At 36.4% G+C, this 23,046-nt stretch overlaps 1 protein-coding gene across 1 annotated transcript in view; it reads right to left on the bottom strand.

Annotated features, from left to right (window-relative positions):
- LOC139685788 (runt-related transcription factor 3-like) overlaps positions 1-21,968 on the bottom strand; it is a 134,343-nt gene extending 112,375 nt beyond the window's left edge. The window contains exon 1 of the mRNA XM_071582906.1: positions 21,494-21,968. Coding sequence (XP_071439007.1) covers positions 21,494-21,968 — 475 coding nt within the window. The remainder of the gene's footprint in view (positions 1-21,493) is intronic.
- Between the last annotated feature and the right edge of the window lie 1,078 nt (positions 21,969-23,046).

Here is a 23,046-nt window from a genome sequence, read left to right as displayed (position 1 = left end):
GAAAAACAAACAAACAAGATAACTTATCTTCTCTGATGTGAATGCTGTATTCAAGTTATTCGTAGAATTCCTTTGAAAATGTGGTACGAGAGTATTATTTTGTTTCAAATAATTGCCTTGTTTGATTCAAGAGATTTGAAAGAAAACTTCAAAAACCTGGAAGTCTTTTTTGATTGCTTTCCAATCAAAAACGGTCTTTACTTCAATTAAATTTTTTTAAATACGATTTTAAGGGATAATATTGTGTATATTTCTGTCAATACGTATAGGACGATACAGTCGTTATTGTGGTTTTGGGCACCACCGTACACTGTTTTCATGAATCCTCGTATGTTGCAATAACAGTTGTGCTTTAAGAGTAATACGTATGCTATGAGATAGAGTTTTGTTACATGATTTACTTTAAGGATTACGACGATGTATAGCAAACTTATATCTTCATCAAATACAATAGTGCATATTCATGATTCATCAGCAGAATCACCTCAATTTTTATCATATTTATTAATTGCGCAAATGTTTTATGCTAAGTGTAAGGAATGTCAGAATTTGGCAATGAATGAAAAAATCTTTACTATTCGACGAAGAACACCGGCCGAATGTATCGCGTCTTTCGAGTCGTACCTAAGCATGTCAAATTTTCTAGCGTGTTCAGCATGTTTCTCGAAAAATTAAAAATTACAGAATACATTTTGAAATGCCTTTCATAATTACTTGAATTAATAATAAATGATAAAACCTAGCGTAAACGAGATTAGAGTATGCGGTTTCTTGACTCCTGCCACTGAGTATCACGTAAGTTATAAATATTTTCTCGTAGGAATCGAAGATAAACATTCGAAAACCAAGTCTTTAACCCTCTCGACATTTTCCATCAACTTCAAGCCAAAGCGAGTGGAATGCGACTTTCGTATTTATTTACCCCCCTTTCCCTACCTCCACAATTCGAGACTACGTACTAGTGTGATGAACCTCAATCCGTTATAGTTTCACGAACACACGCTTCCAAATCGAGACAAGCTGGCATGTGCCTAGTTGTTTACCTTGCCCGAAAGCTATGGGGGAGGATGGGGTCCGTGGGTGGGGACGGATGAAGGGGAAAGGAGCGAGGAGACAGGGGTGAGAAGGCACGCCTAATATGTATTGTTTGCCATCCCGTTGGGGTGGAGTGGCACTCAAGCGCCGAACTCAAATATCGTTCCACATTCAAAGCGTGGGTGTGAAGGCTGTTACTCGCTTTCGTGACTCTATTCGAGTGACTCAGGGAACACGAGGCTTCGCAGCACGGCGAAAGGTGGGCGTCGGGCGGGGTCAGGGTTAGGTTGGCACGCAGAAGGAGAGAAAAAGAGGAGAATACAGACACCAAGAGTGCCGTGGAGTCTCACGGTAGGTTGTGCAGAGAGACACGCACGCCTTCCGGGTGATTGACTATACCAAATCCAGCTCAATTGTTAATGCGGAGGTAAAAACTTATCATTTTTGTCATTCATGATGAACCTCACGCATGTCATAATGTCGAAATTTTGATTAGCCTTGAATAGTCAAATATCTTCTAAAATTTTGGTAGGCTAATGATTTAGATGGTTTTTGTCTTGGCCGAAATGGTCATTAATAAACCAATAAAACGCCCAGGCCTTTCAGATGTTCAGCGCCATTTGTGTCACCAAAACTCAAGGTGAAACGGGTCAGTCAATACCTACCTCTTCCTTTTCGTATTAAGCAAAATTATCGACCGACTTTACCATGTACATGGTGGATGAAAAACCGAATTTTTATTAAATCAACGTTATTCTAATCCCGTATTTATGGAAATGTTCGTTGCTAAATAATTCAAAAATAAAATCATAAAGACGGAATTTCTAGATGACTAACTCATTCATAAAATTATGAAATAATTAATAAAAAATAATATAAAAATAAAATTAACTCAATCAACTTTATATCCACCATCAAATCATACCTAAACGAGAATGGTAAAATTTCAATTAAAACATTTTGATGTTTGCACCTAATTTTGATGTTCCTGCAATATCTATGAAAAATTCAACCGGTATAGTTAAAAATTAATTCTTCCGAAATTTTTAAAATATTTTAATCGATAACTCAAAGCTTATACGCTCTTCATCAATGGTTCATCATCCGCACAACACTTACAACGGCGTTGAAATATAAAAGATAATATTTTTCGGTGTTTGCGTAGAACTAGATTTACCATTAAACAGTTCTCGACGGCTCATGGATAAACATAATTATAATATAACATTTTATGATTAGCTTTTTGGTATACTTCTCTAATATTAAGGAAGAATTTGAACAATTAATTGAATGATAATTTCTAGGCAAATCGTTATTCGTGATTTATATAATTTAATAGCCAGTAATAATAATGTATTGTTATTACGCTGTAATAAATGTTGGTTAACTTTGAACAAATATCAATCAGTAGAATATTCAACTATTGGCGAACAGATATGTGATGAAACAGACCTCAAGAGCAAGAAAAATTACGATTTCCTCTAAATGAAGAAGCAATGTTGAATCAGTCCATGCACAATTATCCTGTATACGAATGGTATGGAGGAGATTGAGTGTTAGTTAAATGGGATATGAATTTATAAACTCAAAACTTCGGTTCAAAGATCACCATTGTAAATACATCCATTAGATTGGGACATATTTTACAAACTACTAAAGTTTTATGAACCTCTCCCGCATATTTTTTTATTAGCATTTCAAAAGACCTCTTATATACAAACTTCGTTTGTCCTCAAAAGGATTTTGAATCATTCAGCGTAAATCCCCAAACTAAATTTCCTACTAATTACTTCCTTAACTCTTTATCAATAAAATCAATAAGGTCTTTACTAAGTGCGTTGCTTTAGGCCACTCCCTCCCACCAAATTCATATTTTACCCCAAAAAATCTTCTCATAATGTCTCCCATAAAACTGATTAGGCTTCAATAAACTTCGCAATTATATAATTTACTTTGCCTTCGCTAGCTTTTTATCTTCCTAATCATATGTACGCATGTATAATTTAACATTCCTGCTTCAATTGGGTCCAATTTAAGTCGATTTATTGCTATTAATATTCATTCCATATTTCATGCTTTGGTCTTATAATGAACGCAAAATTAAGACACTCCTTGTAATGTACTCCCTTATCTGTGCGGCGAACCTCAACTTTATCCACCCTTAATCGCTAAGTAATAATCGCTCAATCTCTTCCCCGCCGAATCTCATATGCATCAAAACAATGTACAATAACGATGTTAACACTTTTCCAGCATATACGTTGAAAAAAGCCTTCCCAGGTATTCCTATCTTAAATTCCTGTCAATCATTATCCTGCAAAGTTCTGCCTCTTCTACCCTTATCAGTGCTATTCAACTGATAGAGTTTTTGATTAAGTCTCTTGCTCCTCTATTTCATATATTATACTCTTTTGTTTTATACTTATATTAGGAACGCCAACATTAAATCGGTAATGACGATTTCAACATTATTTTTAACATTTTTATAGTTTTATTTTTATTTTTCCTTTGAATCATTCACAATATTTGTTTCTCACCCGTTCCTTAACTCTATGTAAAATTTGCAAAGGTTGGGCTAAGCTGAGCTAGGACCATGAAATAAAAACTTCTCTGAAATATCCTTCGCAATACCTTCGCTGCATATGAAATTAAACTTGTGGCCTTACCTACCTCCAATACTCGTAATTTGATATTTTTCGGGACGGAAATCAAATATGATCTAATGAAGTCTACTGGCCCCTCAATATTATCTCACCCTTCCTGTCAAGAGACCTTCGTAATTTTGCGTGATTATTATTTTCCTCTCACATTATCCACAAAACTATGTATCTGGCAACCTAGCATTCATTGACCAAAACTATCCTTATCCGCCTCATCTACACTCCCTATATATGAAGTAAGTGCTCATATCTTTTCATAATTAAGGTCTTCCAGACATTGGAGCCATGTTCCCTAAATTTCATCTGATTCAATTTAAAATGATCATATCCTCTTGAGAATAATTTGCAAATTTTCCCTAATCTAATTTAGTGAAATTTTATTAAGTTATTATTAAGCTACTCACATTCCCTTTGCCTTAGATATTTTACCAAATATTTGCACCGCTCTTTTCCTAAAATGTCCTTGAACAAGTCGGTGAACTCTTTTACACTATTCCTAATTTAATGTTCAAAATCTTCAATGCCAATCTCCCGTCAATCCTTATACCTCCGGTTTTCAATGTTTTTTATTGACCTACTATATTCGTATATCGTTGATATATTCTCTTCCATAGTTTCCTCTACTCTTGCTTTCCATTTTAAAGATCTGTTTATAGTCCTCTGCATTTTTAACTTTTATGTCGGCATAAACGTGCAAGTAAATTATAAGTTTTTCTTAGAATTCCTCTTTCATGATTCCATTGCTTTTAAACCTTATATCTATCTCCTAAACCATATTCCACTCACAATCTTCCGCCCCCGTTTTTCTATTTGCTGCACAATGTGCCTTACCAATAAGTGCTTTCTTCTAGGTACGTAGCCAAGTACCAAGATTAATCATGTTAACTCCCTAATTTTTCATCAGCTGCTTTTCTAAATTCTTCCCTGGTTATTCAGTAAATATTCGTGGGCCGACTTAGGCTTAATAATTTGTTAGAAAATGCAGAAAAACATTTTGGGTAGGTTTTTTATTTTTCAATATATTAACCTTGTAGCTCGAAACAATTTTCCTAGCGTTCAAAAGACTTTTAAAAGTAGGATTTCCGAGGATTTCCTTTAAACAGGCATCTAAGTTGACGATGACCTCCTCCTTTGACGTAAACCGTTCTCCACCAAACCATTTTGTCAAGTCTGTAAATATTAAAGTCACAGGGTATGTCTGAGTATGATGCGCATTGTAATGATCCGAGCTTTAGTTCCATAATTATGACCATCGACACCGTACAGGTATGCACATTTGCCATGCCTCTATGGAATAATTTTTTTCTATGCCAAATGAGGACCTTATTTTTATTTCTTCTCTCAAATTGTGCTTTAACGACATACAACGATCTACATTTATTATTTGTACATTTGCACGTTTTCGGTGGAGATTATTCCGCGAGCATCCCAAAAATGGCCATCACCTTGTCGGGCGGTTTCACCGTCAAAACGGAGCCGGATCACCTTTAGAAACGCACTGCTTTTACCGTTCCTTTGTCTCTGAAATATAGCAGTATATCCATGTTTCGTCCACAATTATTTATCGACGCAGAAACTCGTTAGGATTGAGACAGAAAACCGCCAAGCTAGCCTCCGATTCGACCACCCAAATACGTTTATTCGCAACTGTGAACAAACAATGCAGCCATTTTGCCAATATTTTTCGCAAGCTCAATTTTCTGTGACAGTTTAAAAACACTGTACCTTGTGATATGCCTATAGCCTCAACTATTGCGAGAACTTTGATTTGTCGATCATTCAAGACCATATCGTGAGTAATGTCAATCATTTCGGAGGGATTCGCTTCCGCCGGATATCCCGAACGATTTTCTTCGTTTTTGGATGTACGGCAACGGTTAAATTCATTTCCCCATTGTAGATAGCAGCAAACCCGTGATAAAATGAGAAATAAACTTCATAAAACTCTGTTTTGATCTCTTTCGATGTTAAACCCTCTAAAAAGAAGGGTTTATTCAACGCTAATAACTCATTTTTTATTTTTTCTAAATAAACAAAGCTTTTTGACTCAATCGACTATTAAAATCAGACCACGCGTTGGATGTAGCTGAAACTCTAACAGTAGCCGATTGAGAGACAATGCTTGCTAAAAGTATACCTTTTCCAATGCTGCGTGCGCAATCTCTTGGATTTTGTAAGGAGTTATTAGACGTGCCCATGCAGTTGATCTGATTTAATCTTGACGAATAAAATTATACCACCCTCATGATTGCATAAATTCGGGTACATTTTCCACCTATACAAGAATGTCCTGCCATCCTCCAAGCAAGTACAATGGATCCTGTGATGCCAGGATTCAGTATTCTCATAATAAGGCTCACCCTTTTCACATAGAGTAATAGGCTCTATGCCTTCCGGTGCCTTCCTCAATAGTGTATTTAACGTGGCATTATAATGCATGTTACAGCTTTAATGGGATCAGATACCTACGTAGCCACCTAGCTGATGATTAGTTACTGCGTGAACTAACTTTAGCCTGGAGCCTAACCTTTGAATAAATATGGCTGGTTTAAAAGGCTTCAGATGGGTTAATTATCATTAATACTATTTGTTAAACCTTCCAACTCTACACTCATCCGAGGTAAATGATGTTTATAAATAGAAAAATTATATCTTGCATTTACTATCATAAATTGGAGCGATGATATTGATTCGATTTCATTGATGATGATTCAATCTATTGATGTACAGGTATAACTGTATAACTCTCTGGTTTATTTTATCAATATGAGTCGCCATACCTTTAATCAATTTAACTTTTCCTATAATTCGTTGTCTCAGGCGTGACTTCATGGAATCGACTTAACATAATGAAAGGAGAAACTTTGTAATTCCACATAGATATGTGAATCTATGTGGAATTACAAAGTTTCTCCTTTCATTATGTTAACTTTTCCTTGAATTTGCAGATTAAACCTATAAAAAATACTTATAATAAACACGAATCAGTTTAAAATGTACCTTTATCAATAAAAAAGCTGATATGAGAGTAAAGACAATTGCAGTAATCCTTTTTCGCGGTTATTCACGTATGAATCGAAGACATAAGCGAATGAAAGTAGGATACTTTGAATTTTCCATAAAAAATCTTGTATTTAATACAACTAGTTTCAAAGCATAGGTGTCATCCTTCGGTACTCCTTTACGGCTTTATTAATTTTTTTAAGAAAGTGCAGAAGCATACGAGCATCGCCGCGTCATATATAGCTGCACGGCGTAGAAGAGAATCTAAGCTAACGGATATTTTTATAGCCACAGATATATTCCGCTTTCCGTGGCTGCTAATAGTATTTTTTAGAAATTATTAATCCAAAGTTTAATGTTTTTAAATTGATAATAAATATCAATTTTCCCTTCAAGCCTTCTAGATCTTTCTGACAAATTATCTTTGTTCATGACAAATATGATAAATATGACTGAAATAAATTTGGGTTGCTTTAATTAATTAACACTTGTACTCTTTTAATCCTCTACCTCTTCCATTTCCTAGTGTTTCCAAATAAATTGCTAAAAATCACTCCGATTAAAATATGCAAGCCAGATTCATATTGGGCCAATATTTGACGGCAGGTTTAAATATTATACTACCATTAGCAATTCTAAAACTTTTGTACTGAAAACACAGCAAAAATATTACTTAATTGAAACCAATGAGATAATAGCTAACATGAATTAGCCTACGGTTAGAAACCTTAAACTTGTACCTTATCAACAAAAGACCTGCAAAGGTCCATAGGGGAAGAGTCTGTTCTATACTATTTTTATCTTTCAAGTCTGTTAATAGCTATGGCTATAGCATGTTAATAAACATACATAATGGAGCAGTAGAATTAAATTCATTTGCACATATGGACGGCTATCAGCTTTCAATATCAGAAATACGCTGGATGTCAACTCCGATAGAATTTCATTTATTATTCGTACATAATGGTTTTCGATATTTTAGGGAACAGGTTAAAATGATATCTTTCATAAATATTTAAAAACATAATTTCTACTTTCCACTAACCTCAGAAACGTCATGTATTCAGTATCCGTTGAATTGTTTACTCTAATTTAGATGAAATTAATACAACTCAAAATGTTCTTCCAACAGTGTTTTAGTTAATTCTACGTCGAGTTTAAGGAAGGAATGGCTATCATAGGACCAGTGGAGGCAAATTACGAAATCTGGGGATTCAGGTATAGCCTGCATACCTGTTTGACGAAATATTACAGATATCAGATTGAGTAGGAGAATAATTGTCATTCAACTCATTTTGACTTAAAGTATATGCTTAAGTTTTAATTAATATCATTTCAGCAAACTTTATACGAACCAAATTTAGCGATGTTACTCAATTTTATGAACTTCTCCCAGAATTATTAGCAAAATTCAATATAATTTAAGGTTTTTTGCTTCATGTTCCTCACGCTATTCGATTGTAAAGATATTACTGCTTAAAATTAGTCTGAAATTCTTAAGAGTGAACATTTCGTACTGTATGATGTTCATTAGCAAGTGTTTTGAAGTTTTTCGAGCCTGATCACTTAATTGTAAAACTTTCTGGCACAGCTTTTCATCAGATAACATTCAAAGAAAACATTATCCGTTAAATTCAAAAGACTTTAGCTCAACATTTTTAAAATATTTCTTTATTTATTTTGAGCGTTATAAAGTTTTCTATAACATAGATTTAGTAATTCCTAACTTGAACATGCAGATGAAAAATGAAGAAAGAGTATCAAGGTAAATTGTAAAGATAAGAGCAGTGTAGAGGTTGCCTTTATTGCGTTTAGTCCCTTTCAGGCGATTAAATATAAGGCCGTTAATAAGAAACCATAAAAAAACAAACTTTGCTGAAATGAAAGCACCGTTATATCACTTCTTCTATTTCATTGCATTGCATGAACATATCCATGCATATGACATATGTCTCTTAATATATCTAGTAATGATCAATAAAATAAAAGTGAACGGATATAAATTAAATATTTGCAGTATAATATTTACCAATTCCAGCGAGAAAAATGACTTTTTAGGATTTCAGTAAAAAATGCTTGAGAGTAGTTTGAAAGCGTACCCCATCGTCGAGAATGGATATACTGTAGTCGAGTACATCAAGACAAATTCCTAAGACGACCCACGGGCAGTGATAAAAATCTGCTAGGGAATTTTTCAAAATGAATAAACAAGTTGGTATACATTTTGGATTAATTTATTGGCGTTTTACATGATGTGAGAGGAAATTCGTAGCGATGCTAGAGATTTACGGATTCATCTTCAAATATTAAGAATTGCAGCATCTTCACCAAACGGAATGAAACAAGAGCCCGCTCCGATGACAGATTGGTCTCATCTAAGCTATAGTTATGTATTATCCTGCAAAAGCCGACAATGTTTTGTTCAGTCATCAGATATTAATAGAACTAATGTCATCGTATATTATTAGTAACTTTATCGTATGGTATTAATAATATTTTACGTATTTCAACGACTATAGGGATATTTAGGACGGATCCTGAAATCTCTTCCGCACCTCAGTTGATGTGACCGAGCGTCTACAACACTTTTTACAAAATAAGATTCTTTATATAAAAACTCATAGAGAACCTATATCTCTTGATTTTAATTCCGTCCAAAATAATTGGTATTTTGCTTTCTATTTCGAAATTTCCAAAATCCTTTTTTATGTGCCTGTTTTGGATCAATAGGAATTTAGTATATTTTCCGGTCATTGCTGCTGTTTCCATTGAATCTCTCTCAAACGGTTCTTTCTTCTCTTATTTAGCGGCCAGCTTTTCTGATGTTACATCTCAACATAGAACTCCACGCAATATGAGATTGGGAAGTCCATGAAATACCAAATAGTTATTTACACTTCGATGATAGAATGAATACATGAAGAACAAAATTTTTTAGCCATTATATTGTTCTATGAGTTAGACACTGATGAATGGAATATATATAGCGTAACTTCAATTCTTTACCATTTAAAATATACACCAAATTAAATTACCTTTTACGCGATGGCATAGTAGTATTGTTGTAACTATTAATGCGCCAAATAAATGCAAATGGACGCGATAAGTCTTGTGTAAGTACAAATAAAATAGTCAATAAAAATGTGGTACTTAAATCAACAATTAGTGGTTTCGGTAGTACTGGTCCACTTTTTTCATACTTTTATTGTATATCATTTGGTCCAAAACGTCACATCTATAGAAATAAAATTTCAATTATAATTGTAATTGGTTTCCCGGGGAAAATATAGCATTCTAATTTTATCCAAGCATTTCGTATGCCTTGTTCAGGTAAAACTATGCTGAGCTTCATGGCTGCAATAAAAGATGAGCGAACAATTTAATGCACGGTGACCTTTGCGTAAGTTAATCGTTGTAGATTGTTTAAGTCCTTTTATACTCAATAACATGCAATTGATAAGAGTATAATTAGACACTTTCTTTACATGGTCTTTTACATATTTAAGCAATTATTTGTCCTATTTCGCGGTTTCGTTGCCAACTAAGTTGTGTTCTGACTAATGGGAATACTCTGGAACAGTATCGCAAAAAATGGGATTTCTTAGATGATACTAAAGTTTCCTTCAGTTAATGAATAAATCTAGAATCTAGTGAATGGCAGAGCTACACAAAAAAAGTTCCTAAATGTATGGTTTTAATCAATCCTTAATTTCAATTAATGATTTAGTTGTTTGGAATACGAGAAATCGACTAAATACGTCTATGAATACTTTTTGCAGTCAATAAGCTGTTGTGCCGTTAAAAAAGTAAACTAGCACTGTTATAAATGAATATGAATAGCGGAAAAACCAGCTTTCCTTTTCTTGTGATGAAAAAAATGCCACTTCTTTTGTTAAACCTTTATCGTTATTTGTTTACTTCAGTTATGATTATTTTTTCTGTGGATACTATGGTAAATGTTTTCTTGGTCCAAAAAGTATGTTTTAGTGTTCTAATAACTTTCGCTCAATATTTGAGGATCATGTAAAATATGCTTGGCCTTTGCCAATATTGAAATTATATCACCACCTGACCTTTCTAAACTCAATATCTCATCGACTACAGCCTAGATAATTGATTTAATGTCTTCGGTTGAATTCTTCGTCCAATCCACCTTCTTTATGTAAATTAATTTACTCTTGCAGACGTTCGAAAAATTAACATTCTAAGCATCGATGCTCGATAATTTAGTTTGACCGTTGGCCCAATCCTTCTCTAACTTTATTATTACCCCACGAAATAGGCCGTGAACCCTACATCCACGCACCAAGCTAAATTTAAATGTCTCATTTAGGTGAAATAATACATCGCTTATGCAAAAATTCAGTATTTCTTATATTATAATTTCCTCAGATAATAGCTCTCAGCGTTTATTTCATGGAAGTTACATAAAGGGCTACTGTTGAGAATATTTTTATAAAACGATATCCCCTGAGACCAATTTCACTTTAAATTCTTCAGGTAATAATATAGTTTTGATTTCCTTTATTTATTGACACAAATATCCTTTTCTTTCCTAAGCCTAAGAAGAGAATTTCTGAGGCCCTTAGGATCTTTTTGAGTTAGATTCTTTATCGGTCTTCAACTGATAGTAATACTTCCCATGGTTAGTCTACGAGTCCAAATCTCGCCACTGTTCATCATTTTGTATTTTCTCGTAATATGTTATTCTTTATGCGTGTAAACCCAGAATACCTTAGCGGCTTAATTTTCTAAATTTCAAAGGTTCCATCCGTTGACTAAAAAGCACTATAAAAGTTGGGATTTGATATTTTTACTCCTAAATTCTATACCTGAGTTTAAACGAATTTTTGCAATTTTTCTCGGTAATGAATGGGATATTGACTCTTTCCCAAAATTTTTATTGAGAGTGTTTGAGAATTTATTCTATTAAGTCTACAAAATATAAAAGGTAGAAATATTAGCGTCATTAAAGAGCAATTTATGTGCACCAGCGGGTAGTTAGAACGCTACATACCCAAGAAACTATCGGTAGGGTGCCTTGGAGTACGGACGCATTTGCTGCCACGGCAGAGTGCTATCTGTGCTTTGGGCTTGTTTAAGTTAAGCCATATTTACCGTTAAACGGCGGGAAGTCTCAGCCAATTCATTGCAAGCTTTATGGTTTCAAAGATGCCGGCATACCCTCGTGAATTTCCCGAGGCCCTCGCTAAGCCACGAGCACCCGGAAATTGGCTTCCTCATGACCGAGAACCTTTTCGTTGGAGCGGCCTTCGGCTTCGCTTGTCACCGATAAGAGGAAATGGTCCAGCTCCAGTTATCGGTCTTTGACTATATCAATGTGTCAGCGTTTGTGTATTGCCTATGCCTCTGTGTCCTTACACTGATTTCAAAAGCAAGTTTTATCTATGTATTTTATAGTTTTGAAATGCAATACTATGTCAACAGTGTTCGTCAACTTCGCCAAAAGTATTTGTTACCATTCGTAGTTTTTGTTTGTTAGTATAATGCATAAATGTGTGTAGAATATTTTTATTAAACCATGGTGAAAATTACAACGAAAACTTTAACGATGTTGCAATGAAAAACAAAATTTCTTATGATAATCATAAGTGCTGATATGATATACATTTTTTCGGTCTACTACTTCTAAAATATTTTGCATTTGTGCAAGCGTCAGCATTAAGCTTCATGATGGAAACTAGCTGCTTTCCTCATCAGTACAAACTCTTACAAGGATGTACGAGTGGATCACCGGAAGGCATCAGTTTAAACTCCAATAGCTTCTGTCGCATTGAACGGTAATTAAGCGATTGAGAATGGATTGGGTCCTAAGGACAATCTAATCGGTCGAGTCAGATAAGAGTCAGTCTGGTTAGCATTGCCAGTTGTTCCTTCAAAAAACTTGGAATCGCTTTCAAGAATGGAAAGTTTTAAGGTTAGAGGGAGCTCTAGACATCAATAATCCATTCTTCCCTGAAGAATGTAATATTTATTGAGAAATTCGTTATTCCCCGAAGTGTTTCTCTTTTTCTCAACTCTTCTCCGTAGACATCAACAATCCACACCCAGTTTCGCCTTAAATAACGGCCACTTGATATGCTATTCTTGGTTTGAATATCACCCTCTTACCTAGTTTTTTATTGATCAATTGATTATCACTTTAATTTTGTAATTATTTACTTTCACACCATACTTATCACATTCATTCATGAATTCCGGCAGATATTCTTAAAATTACTTTGATTTTCGGTAAATTAAGGTAAATCATAGGCAAAAGAATATATTTAATAATAGAATTGTCTACAATATTATGAAATTAATGCTTTATTTTACACTTAACAGCTACCACTTACAAGTGTGGTGAAATAAATATCATGCTTAAAATGTTATCTCGATAGGCAAGGACTCGAAAGCACGTATTGCTAATATAATCGCACATTTATTCTAACCACCATATAGAAAGAGTATCATGCAAAGGAATATCATACAAGCTAAAAATTTACTATTTGGATGTGTATTTATATTATTATATTCGCGATGATATAATTATCTTAAGCGAAAAGAGAAATAGTTCTTTCAACAGACTAGGATTTAAATATAATATATTATTGATTTCTATATATGTATATATATATATATATATATATATATATATATATATATATATATATATATATACATACTCGTACCTATATATTTATATACATATGCATATTTAGAGGCACGGATTTCATTATGAGTTCTTAACAAGCCATGTACGCACTATAAATACAAATAATTCAGTAAATATTCCAGACCTTATATTTCTCAGCTCGTATCGTAGTTAAATGTTACCAAGTTATTTTCAATAATTATTATCGCTAGGAATACAAGAGAGTAATTTCCAAACCAAACAAGACATCGCTAATTTTATGCATTATGCATTGCGAGGTATTCGTTAACTCTACGAAAAACCTACTCTGGAGATCGGAGTCACCACGTAAGGGGATGGATTCATCTCCTCGTGCGGCTAATTTACGGCTTTTGAGGTCCAGTCGCAAACCGCGGCTCACGCCCCGCGCGGTAGGCAAGGGGTCAATCGCTCGCTTGCCACGGACCGCACGCCCGCCGACCACCGGAGCATCCGGAGCTCAAGTCCTGGAGACCACAACTTCCCACCGGGCGGGGGGGAGCGGCACCCGTCTCTCCGTCCCCCCCCCCGTCTCCGGGGTCCTCTCTACGCCCGACACATTCGGCCCACACTTGTTTGCACCCGCTCTTGCTTGGAGTTGAAATGAACTTCAGGATCACCAAATACGTAAACATGGATAGCGAGGATAGGGCAATGTAGCGTGGGAACTTTATCTATACCCGTTTTGCTTAACTCCAGAAGTTTTTATTGAGGAAAACATGAACTTGCACTTATCTTAAACGGAAATCAGTTACTTCTGTATTTATTCACGTATTCTAATATTTGGTTCATCGAATACCAGAAAGATAATATGTGGTGAAGCATAAATAGTCCAGTCAGATATTTCCCCACGCATGTTTATGTGCCCAATAAACACCGAAAATGGAGTAATGCTCTATGCCTAATTCTTTTACAATTTTTTCTTAATATCTAAGTTCATTGAACTTTCTACAGATATTTACAAGGTTTTCATTCACGCGGTGGCTATATTCTCCTTTTTAGTCAAACTTAATATTATACCAAATTTCAATTTAGATTATAATTTATTGCTTCATGATAAATAATTCCATCGTCATTTCTTAAGTTTTTTCTCTTAAACCGTAACATATTTGAGTTTTTTTTTAATATTTCAGAGTTATTTCATGCGTATACGTGACATTTCTTACTCAGATCCTCTCTCGTCTCTTTTGTTACACCATCTTTACAAATAATTCTATCACGTTTACTTGAAGTAGGAGTAAATGATGGAGGAAACGCTTCCTGACGATTCCAGGAAATGTGTCAAATTCCAAGAAAACTCGGCTTCGAAGATATTTTCCTTCAGTGCTCCCGAGTGATAGTGCTTATTTGATTTTTTTCGTTTTGTTGAGCTTTTGGAAATGAACATAAATCGGGATTCGGCCCGAGTAGAGTTTCCTTTGCATTTTACGCTCGACAAGGTTTTTTCATAACAATCAACGTTTGATGATTACGGCCAAGATATTGATGTATTTCCCAACTACACTTGGTTTTATGCAAAATGTAATGAAGAGCGTAAGGCAGTTGACAAAGCAAGGTGATCTAACTCACATGGATAATATAAGTAAATTCACATTTAGTAGCGAAAAGTAGCATAAAGTTTTAAGTGTGTAATTGGAGAAACTGTGGATGATTATCAACTTTTAGAACGTGACACACGGACTTTGGTTGTTTTGTCGGTCACAACACTGGACAAAAGTAAATTTAACAAAAGAATTCCGAAAGATGTCATTCCACGCGCTCGATATGTCTGAACTTTCTTAACTTTCTTCAAATTTTATCGAAATTATTTCACTCCATCCAGTAGGTATTTCTATTAACTTTTATGAATACATTAAGCTATGAATTTCAGGCAAGACAAAGGCACGAGAGTTCACAACAGTACTATTGCTCGAGACAAGGTTGAATAAAAAGTGGTAGATCAACCAAAACGCTTAACAATCAACCAAATACCAGTGGCGTGAGGGTCACTTATTAATAATAATCAAGTTTTTTTGTTATTTGCATATGTATTTCAGTTATATCATTCCTAATTTAACTATACAAATATACTCAACATATTCTGGTGAGATGTAGAGGAAGGTCGTTATTATTGGAAAAACAAATTTGCACTTTTCCACAGATTTTACTTGCAACGTACAACCCGTTTCAGTTCATCGAGCAATCTCTAGGTGCAAGTCAAGATTCGAATTTTGATTCATCATATTTATACCTGTTTGAGGAAAGGGGGGAGAAATGAGTGAGAAGTAAGGTAGGTGGGGAAAAAGAGGGGGAACATGGAAAACCCAAAGAAAGAGAGAAACTAAAGAACTGGAGAGGTATACCCTATACAGGACTTTACCTTAAATTATCACTTTGAAATTTAACTGATGGTCTAATGGATAGCATATGCCGTGGAATTAGTGAAATATAGTTGTATTAAACGAATAGTAACATATGTGAAATTATTATGCATACCATGCATAAATGCTATAAGTTTTAAATTTATGGTGATTCTGGATCGCTTTTAGTTAGCATCTTCTAGTTGAAAAATTGCTGACATATTTAATGGAGTTCACTTGAGCTTGGTATTTGGGTGAGGAAATCTGCGGGATTCTCTTCTCAGAAAAGTTACCATTTCACAAGAAACATAATATCGGTGTGCATGATCGTTCTACGTACCACATGTTAGGTATATAGTATAATATTCGTTCTCCTACAATTATTAGTTATACCGCCGCTTGCAAATATTTTGGTTAAAAATATGTCATTGGAGCTTCTATGTATGGGTTCTATTTTTTCTTGAGAGAATTATTGGTTGAAAAGGACATCTGTCATTAAACTCTTTACCGTATTCATCAGAGCGATCACCATTAATAATGTGATTCAAGGATTAATTGACGGCAACCTTTCCGCTCCTATGCTCCCTCGTACAACATTTTACCTCATCCGTCTAACATCCCTTTTGGACGTACATACAACTGGACCTACATAAAATTTATGTGAGAATCGAATATGGATATTTGACAACCAAAATTATGTTTTTAAATTAAGTTTTTTAAACAATAGAAGTTCTCCAAGAGTCGCTGAAATTGGCTATCAAAACCTATTCCAATGTAACTAAGTGGTAATCACAAAACTAAACGAGTATAATTTTTATACTCGTTTAGTTTATAGTCTTTGAACATGATGGTAACACGGGAAACCCAGCTTAACACTTACAAGTTAACGTCATTTTTGCCCCTCAGTGATATAAAAATATTGAAAATTATATATATATATATATATATATATATATATATATATATATATATATATATATATATATATATATAATTTCAATTCAGTTGATTAGGAACATAAAAGATAGGAAAATAGAAGGGAAGATTCCATAAGGAAGACCAAGAGACATGTACATGCATAGGACAAATTAAGAAGGATGTAAAACAGATAGGGTATCAAGGTTTGGGGGAATTGATATTAAATAGAGTAGAATGGAGGACTGCAGTAAACTAATCCTAGGACTGACATACTGATGATGATTAATTTCAATTCAATAGATATCATATATATTATATAGTAACATAGTACAATAGTATATATTATATCTTTATATTGAATTGAAATTAATCATATGTATGTATGTATATATATATATATATATATCGAAACTTATTTATTCTTTGATTTATCTTAATATGATACAGTGTAATTGAATATTCCCCAAGTTGTACATTGAAGGTATGTCTACTTTGACTACTATCATTGGGGAATTTTCATAAAAATGGGTGAGTATAATTTCTAATGCGCTTAAGGATCAACTAATGTGAACCGCACGGTTACTCAACTCAACAATTCTCAGTATTATTAAAAAATTTACGTTGAAATTTTATTGCTCACTCTTGGTCATGAAAATTAAGTCATTGGAAATTAACTTATGGGAATTTAAGATGAGAGCTAATAAATACAATTTTTATAAGGAAGTACTCCACAATAAGTAAACAATTTAGCGCATACTCTTAATTTTAGACCGAAATTATAAAACGCGCTTTAAATATGTAAAACATAACTTTAGTCTTTCAGAACATTTTTTAATTCAGTGATACACGAGAATCTACATAATCTCTGGACAAAAACTCATTAAGAGAATTCAGAACTTAATAAGGAGAAATACAAAGATAATTTTCGTAAAACCAGAGATTTCTTCATTTTTGAAATGATAGTTAGTAAATATCGTCATCATTTTTGAACCTTTACATTGTTGAAATCAAGTGCTGTCGGATGTTTGGATTTCCATGTAGTCACATAGGATCGAAAAGAAAAAATATCGAATTCCCTTGAATGGATGTCTTCAATTTTTGAAATTTCAGCAAAAATACCCATAAAAGAAAAAGTATCGAATTCCGTTAAATGGATGCCTTCAATGTTTAAAAAATCAACATGACTAACCCTATTGGATGATGTGTAAATGCTTTGCCTTCTGAAGCCTAAGAAAAATAGCAACTGCTTCAGTGACAAATATATTATAGCTTTAAAAACCTACTCTGTTGATTTTGATATTTTTATAGGAGTGAATGGAAACCCTAAACTTATATTTCGTTTATGATTAATTCATTCTACAGCCTATTCTAGTAAAACCAGTCGGTGGTAGAAATAACTTCTTAAGAGAGTACTGACACGTAGTGAGTCAAACTGCCGGTATTACATTGTGACATTGACTTTAAAACACCTTGATGAAAATTCGGACTAAAAAATATTCAGAATTTAATTATGATGAAGCTGAGTCAATAAAACAACACATGAAACAACTACTCCTTCAGCCGAAATAGGTACAAATATTGGCACCTCTTTTGAATAAAATCTATCCGTTTGAATAAAAATCATATTTTAATGACATCGGTAAAATCAGGATAGAATTTTCCAAATCAATTTAACAACGGAGGTAGTTTTACGGTGCAACGAAAGAATATATAGGGTTGAAATATATTTTTCTTGTATCGATATATTTCTTATCAATTCCTTGCCAATTTGACTGAGGAAAACTTCTTATATACATGCTTCTTTGGTGCGAAATTAATGGGGCTAAATAACGACTGGAACACCATATATTATATTTTAATCTTAAAACAAGATTCCGCATTGAAGTAATATCTGTTACTTTAACTTATTTTACTAATGTTACATTACAGGCAGCTTTTAATTATGCTGCCTGTTTGAAGATAAAGTGATAGTCACATAAAAAAGAGAATTATTTATATTGATATAACATAAAGGAACTCATTACAGTTGAATTCTAGTATAAATTTTAATTTTTACTTTAAATGTAGTACATTTTGCACTCAATAGCTCTAAATAGAACCTGATACTTCCACTCAAAAATCTGGCAAGAAGATGGCAATATTTTATGTAGTCCTCAGAGTAGACACGATAAAAATTCCTTTCATTTTCGTTTTTTCTATGCTATCTATAGTATTATGATATGGGTGATGTATTTTTTTCAATATCTCGTAATATTTCGTCACAGTGGAATGAAAAATACCTACACCCTCCAGAAATCTTTCGTGCCTCTCCAGTTTTCATTTCTTGCCAAACTTTACTACTTACTTACTACTTTGGTTTACATACCAAAATAGTTGCCATTTCATTTCTCATTTTACCACTCTCACTGCATGATAAGCATTGCTGAAATAAATTATAGTTGCTGAAATTTATCTAACGTATTTTTAAACTTATATACGAATCAAAGAAGAGAAAGAAGCGCTCAAGGTTCTTCGGGGAGCGATGCATATTTTTTACTGGCAATAGCAATATTTTGCTTGTCGATGTTAATGATTGAAGAGTGAAAAACTTAAGTTTTTTACAGCAAAGGAAATTCTGGTGGGAAATTTTTCTAATTTAGTTACCAAAAATAGAATTTTTTCTGTGTTACGTCAATTTATGAACTCTAAACCAATTTTATGGCTTCTTCATCTGAAAAAATTACCAAAATAGCGCCTATTCACCACTCTACACAAGTCGCAAAAATGTTTATACAAATTTAGGAATCATTTCTACGGAAGAAATACATGAACTCACTTGAATTGCAATTCAATCATTTACTAATTCATTTTGTTATTTTACGAAAGTACTTGAAATATATTGTTTAAAAAATATTCATTTATCAGTGGTAAATTTTAATACACTCCGTGCACATTTCTATCCATCAGCTAATTTTGTGCTAATGAATGGTAACTAGTGCAAAGATGCAGCCTGCAGTTTACGATTAGGGATATCACCCAACGGGGTCCGAATTACCTCTTCTAGTTACGCAACCTCCATTTGCACTGATCAAATGGGCCTTCTCAAATTGCATTTTATTCATTTCTGTATACTTTTCGAGTCTGGTAAAAACCATGGGTAGTTTAAATAAATGAATTTTAATTTCAATTGAAAAATATATATTTCTTTTTACTTAACTTTGGACGTATCAGAACGTAGAAAGTGAAACACTTAAAGTTCAAATATCTGACTGCTACTATCGAAACTAGACTTTTGCGTGTGCGCGATTTTTCATAAATATTCATTCCAATCATAGATTTAATTGCCACTGCTACACAGTGTATGTAATTAATAACTTTTTATGTATATAATTAATACCTTGTACATATAATTGTTTATATCTGTATACTTTGACAAATTCCAAAGAAACTGCGGGAGATGCCGCAACAGTAACTTAGTAATCGTTGCATTGATCTGTATACTTGTATATGCATGTATACTTGTATATGTATATAATTTATAACTTTGTATGCTTTTCAATGCTTTAAAAAAGTAAGAGCCGCAACGAAAGGGAAGTTTCACTTATTTTTAGTGTTGTTTTTGTATTGGCAAAAAAAATGAAAATAACTTCGAACGTAATCCTCAGCGCCAAGAATGTACAATTATTTCAACTTAGTGATTGGGAAATGTTCTTAGAATCTAATTCAGACAATGGAGAAGAACGGTTCTACTTGGTACTTCGCGTCTGTAGCAAACGCCATTGAAGACGTGTGAAGATTGACCAGATTGACTCCTTCGTTGCTCTCTTCAGCAGATATATCCAACACCTAGAGGGCGCCTCCTCCAATCAAATGGTCACCATTCAACGCACATCTGCGCGGGAAAGCAAATTGTCTCTGATGCCACTCCCCTCCCTTTTCCATACCCAGTCCAATTACTGCAGGTGAAGACATCCCTGAAATCTGTTAATCGAGGGTGACACGAGCAATTTCCCTAAAAAACACGCCGCGTTAAATTTCCAATCTTGGACCGAAGTATTGGGAAATTTTTTTCTGCCATGGAGAACGTTGGTAGGCTAGCTTTGTGCCTTATGCTAACGCCGATATTTCCCGAGTGCGAACTTCTAAGAAACTTTCAACCAGGGGGAAAATTGACTGTCCAATTTTGTAAATAATACTTTAATCGCAATTGGGATAGTGCATTAACTCCAGAGAAGCGTTACTCATTTTATAATAACATTTTCTCTTTGCGGAGTTACTAGATATAATAATATTAGAAGTGGAAAACCCAAATAGCCGGGGAAATAAAGTTTGAAAGTATCTCATAATACTGTAAAAAGAGCCTAATATTTTTTTACAAACTGATAGGTGAATTAGTGTTGAGGAAAAATGTGTATAAGAATCATCATTGAGATTGTTTTACTTATGTGACAAAAAACTTCACGTAGTGTTATTAACTCCTGCTTTTTGGGAAATTCCACAACTATTTTAGCCTTAAATGTCAATTTTAACGCAAGGAATTTACTTCTTCTTCGCTCTGCTTTACCATAGGCATACATGGTTCAACCGCTGAAAGTTTTCATTGCAAGGACAAAAATGCATTCGCCTTTGCGGTTTTTACTCTCACGAAAAATTCCCAGCATGAAGCACAGCCATTATTCCATGCCCGTGGCCACTGCTGTGCTCAAAAAATATACAAACAGCAGCCGACGTGGCAATACCAAGAGAATCCCCGCCGCACAAGGAATGAGTCGCGTCGGAGATAGAAACGGTCGAGAGTTGAGGCCCCGTCGGGGGTGGGGGAACGAAGGGGCCTCGAGACGTCGTGGGCCTTCTTTTCCACCAACCGCATCCCCGTCTTCACTCACCTCTCCCGCTTCGCCCCACGAACCGGAGGTCGTTGAACTTGGCCACTTGGTTCTTCATGACCGCTGTGCAGTTCCGCAATTCCGCACAATAGTTCTCGTCATTGCCCGCCCTCACGGTGACCAGAGTGCCGTCCATCACATCGCCCAAAGCAACCACCTTGAAGGCCACCGGGAGGGTCTTGTTGGAGCGCCAATGAGGCGGGAGCACCGTGCACACGAAATGAGGGCTGCCGGTGCGCACCAGTTCCCCAGGGTGCTCCGACAGGATCTCGTTGAGGGCCCTCTCCGCCAGGTTGTCGACGGTGGTGGGGCCGGATGCGGAGGTGGCGGCCGCGCCGCCGCGCGTGGCCGCCGAGGCCCCCGGTGCCGAGGCCCCAGAGTCGGTGCCGCTACCCACATCATCCCCGGGGGCCGTGGCACCGCCCCCATCGGCGCCGGTGACCCCGCCAGCCGCAGCCTCCGACGACAGATGCATCGCTCCCCCACGCCGGGGAGAGCACGGACACCGGAGGACGCGGCCGGCGGGGCAGGGCGAATCGGGCGTCGCGCGGAGTGACGCGATCGGTCCGGAGGCTCCTCACCGTAGGGAGAGAGCAAACCGTCCGTCACCACTCGTAGACCATCGGTGCAGGGAGGTCCTTGAGGGTCGTGGGACAGAAGAGGGAGGAGATATGGGGAGAGAGCGGCGACTGCTCGGCGGAGAACGGAGCCGCAGCGGTGGTGGTTTTTTATTCCCCTTTCGGACGGAAAGGGATTCCCCCGGCACTCCTCAACGAACACCAACCACAAACTCCGCGGTGGTCGCGGGAGAGTCACCCCCGGGTCTCCCCTCCCACCCCCCACAACCCCCACACCCCCGCCCACTCTCCGCCCCCTCCCAACCCCCACCCACCAACACAATTAGCCCCTCCCTCCCCTCTCACTCCCTCCCTCCTCCTCACCCACCTCCTCCTACCCTTTCGTTGAGTGCAGGGGGCAAACCAGCAAGGGTGGGGGGAGAGGTCGAGGACGGGGTGCTCTCCTGGGGAGAGGGGCGGAAGGCTGATGTCGGAGGGGTATCGCGAGGAGGAGGAGGAGGGATGATGAGGAGGGTGCAGTGGAGGGAGGAGGAGGATGCAAAGGAGGTGGAGGAGATGGAGGGATGGGTGGCCCCAAAAAAAGACGGGCCCTCGTGTGGCGTGTTGCCCGACGCGGCCTCTTGCCGTAAAACCCGCACTCCTCCGGCCCTCCGCCCTCCCCGCTCCGACTTCGGGCCAAGTCGTTAAGTTTCGGTCTTCCCCGTGGCCACACCACTCGCCTTCGTTCCCGCCAACCGACTGGCGTGGCAAGGGCGGCCGCGGCTCCTTCCTTCCTTCCTTGCCACGGTCTCCTCCTCTCTAACCCTCCCTCTCGACATCCCCCCCCCGCAAAACCCCGGCTGGCCCCCCTGGCGGAAAGGGCGCACCCCTCCCCCTCCCCCGACTCATCACACCCCCCCCCATTCAATATCACTCCGCGAATCCTTCTTTTCTGCCGGGAAAGGGGGCGGGGGGCCCGGCGGCGAGGAAAAGACG

This window comes from Hetaerina americana, unplaced genomic scaffold (assembly GCF_022747635.1).
Source record: "Hetaerina americana unplaced genomic scaffold, ioHetAmer1.1.p SCAF_12, whole genome shotgun sequence".
Lineage (NCBI taxonomy): Eukaryota > Metazoa > Arthropoda > Insecta > Odonata > Calopterygidae > Hetaerina > Hetaerina americana.
The sequence above is the reverse complement of the archived record's forward strand: the minus strand, read 5'-3'. Positions and strand labels throughout refer to the sequence as shown.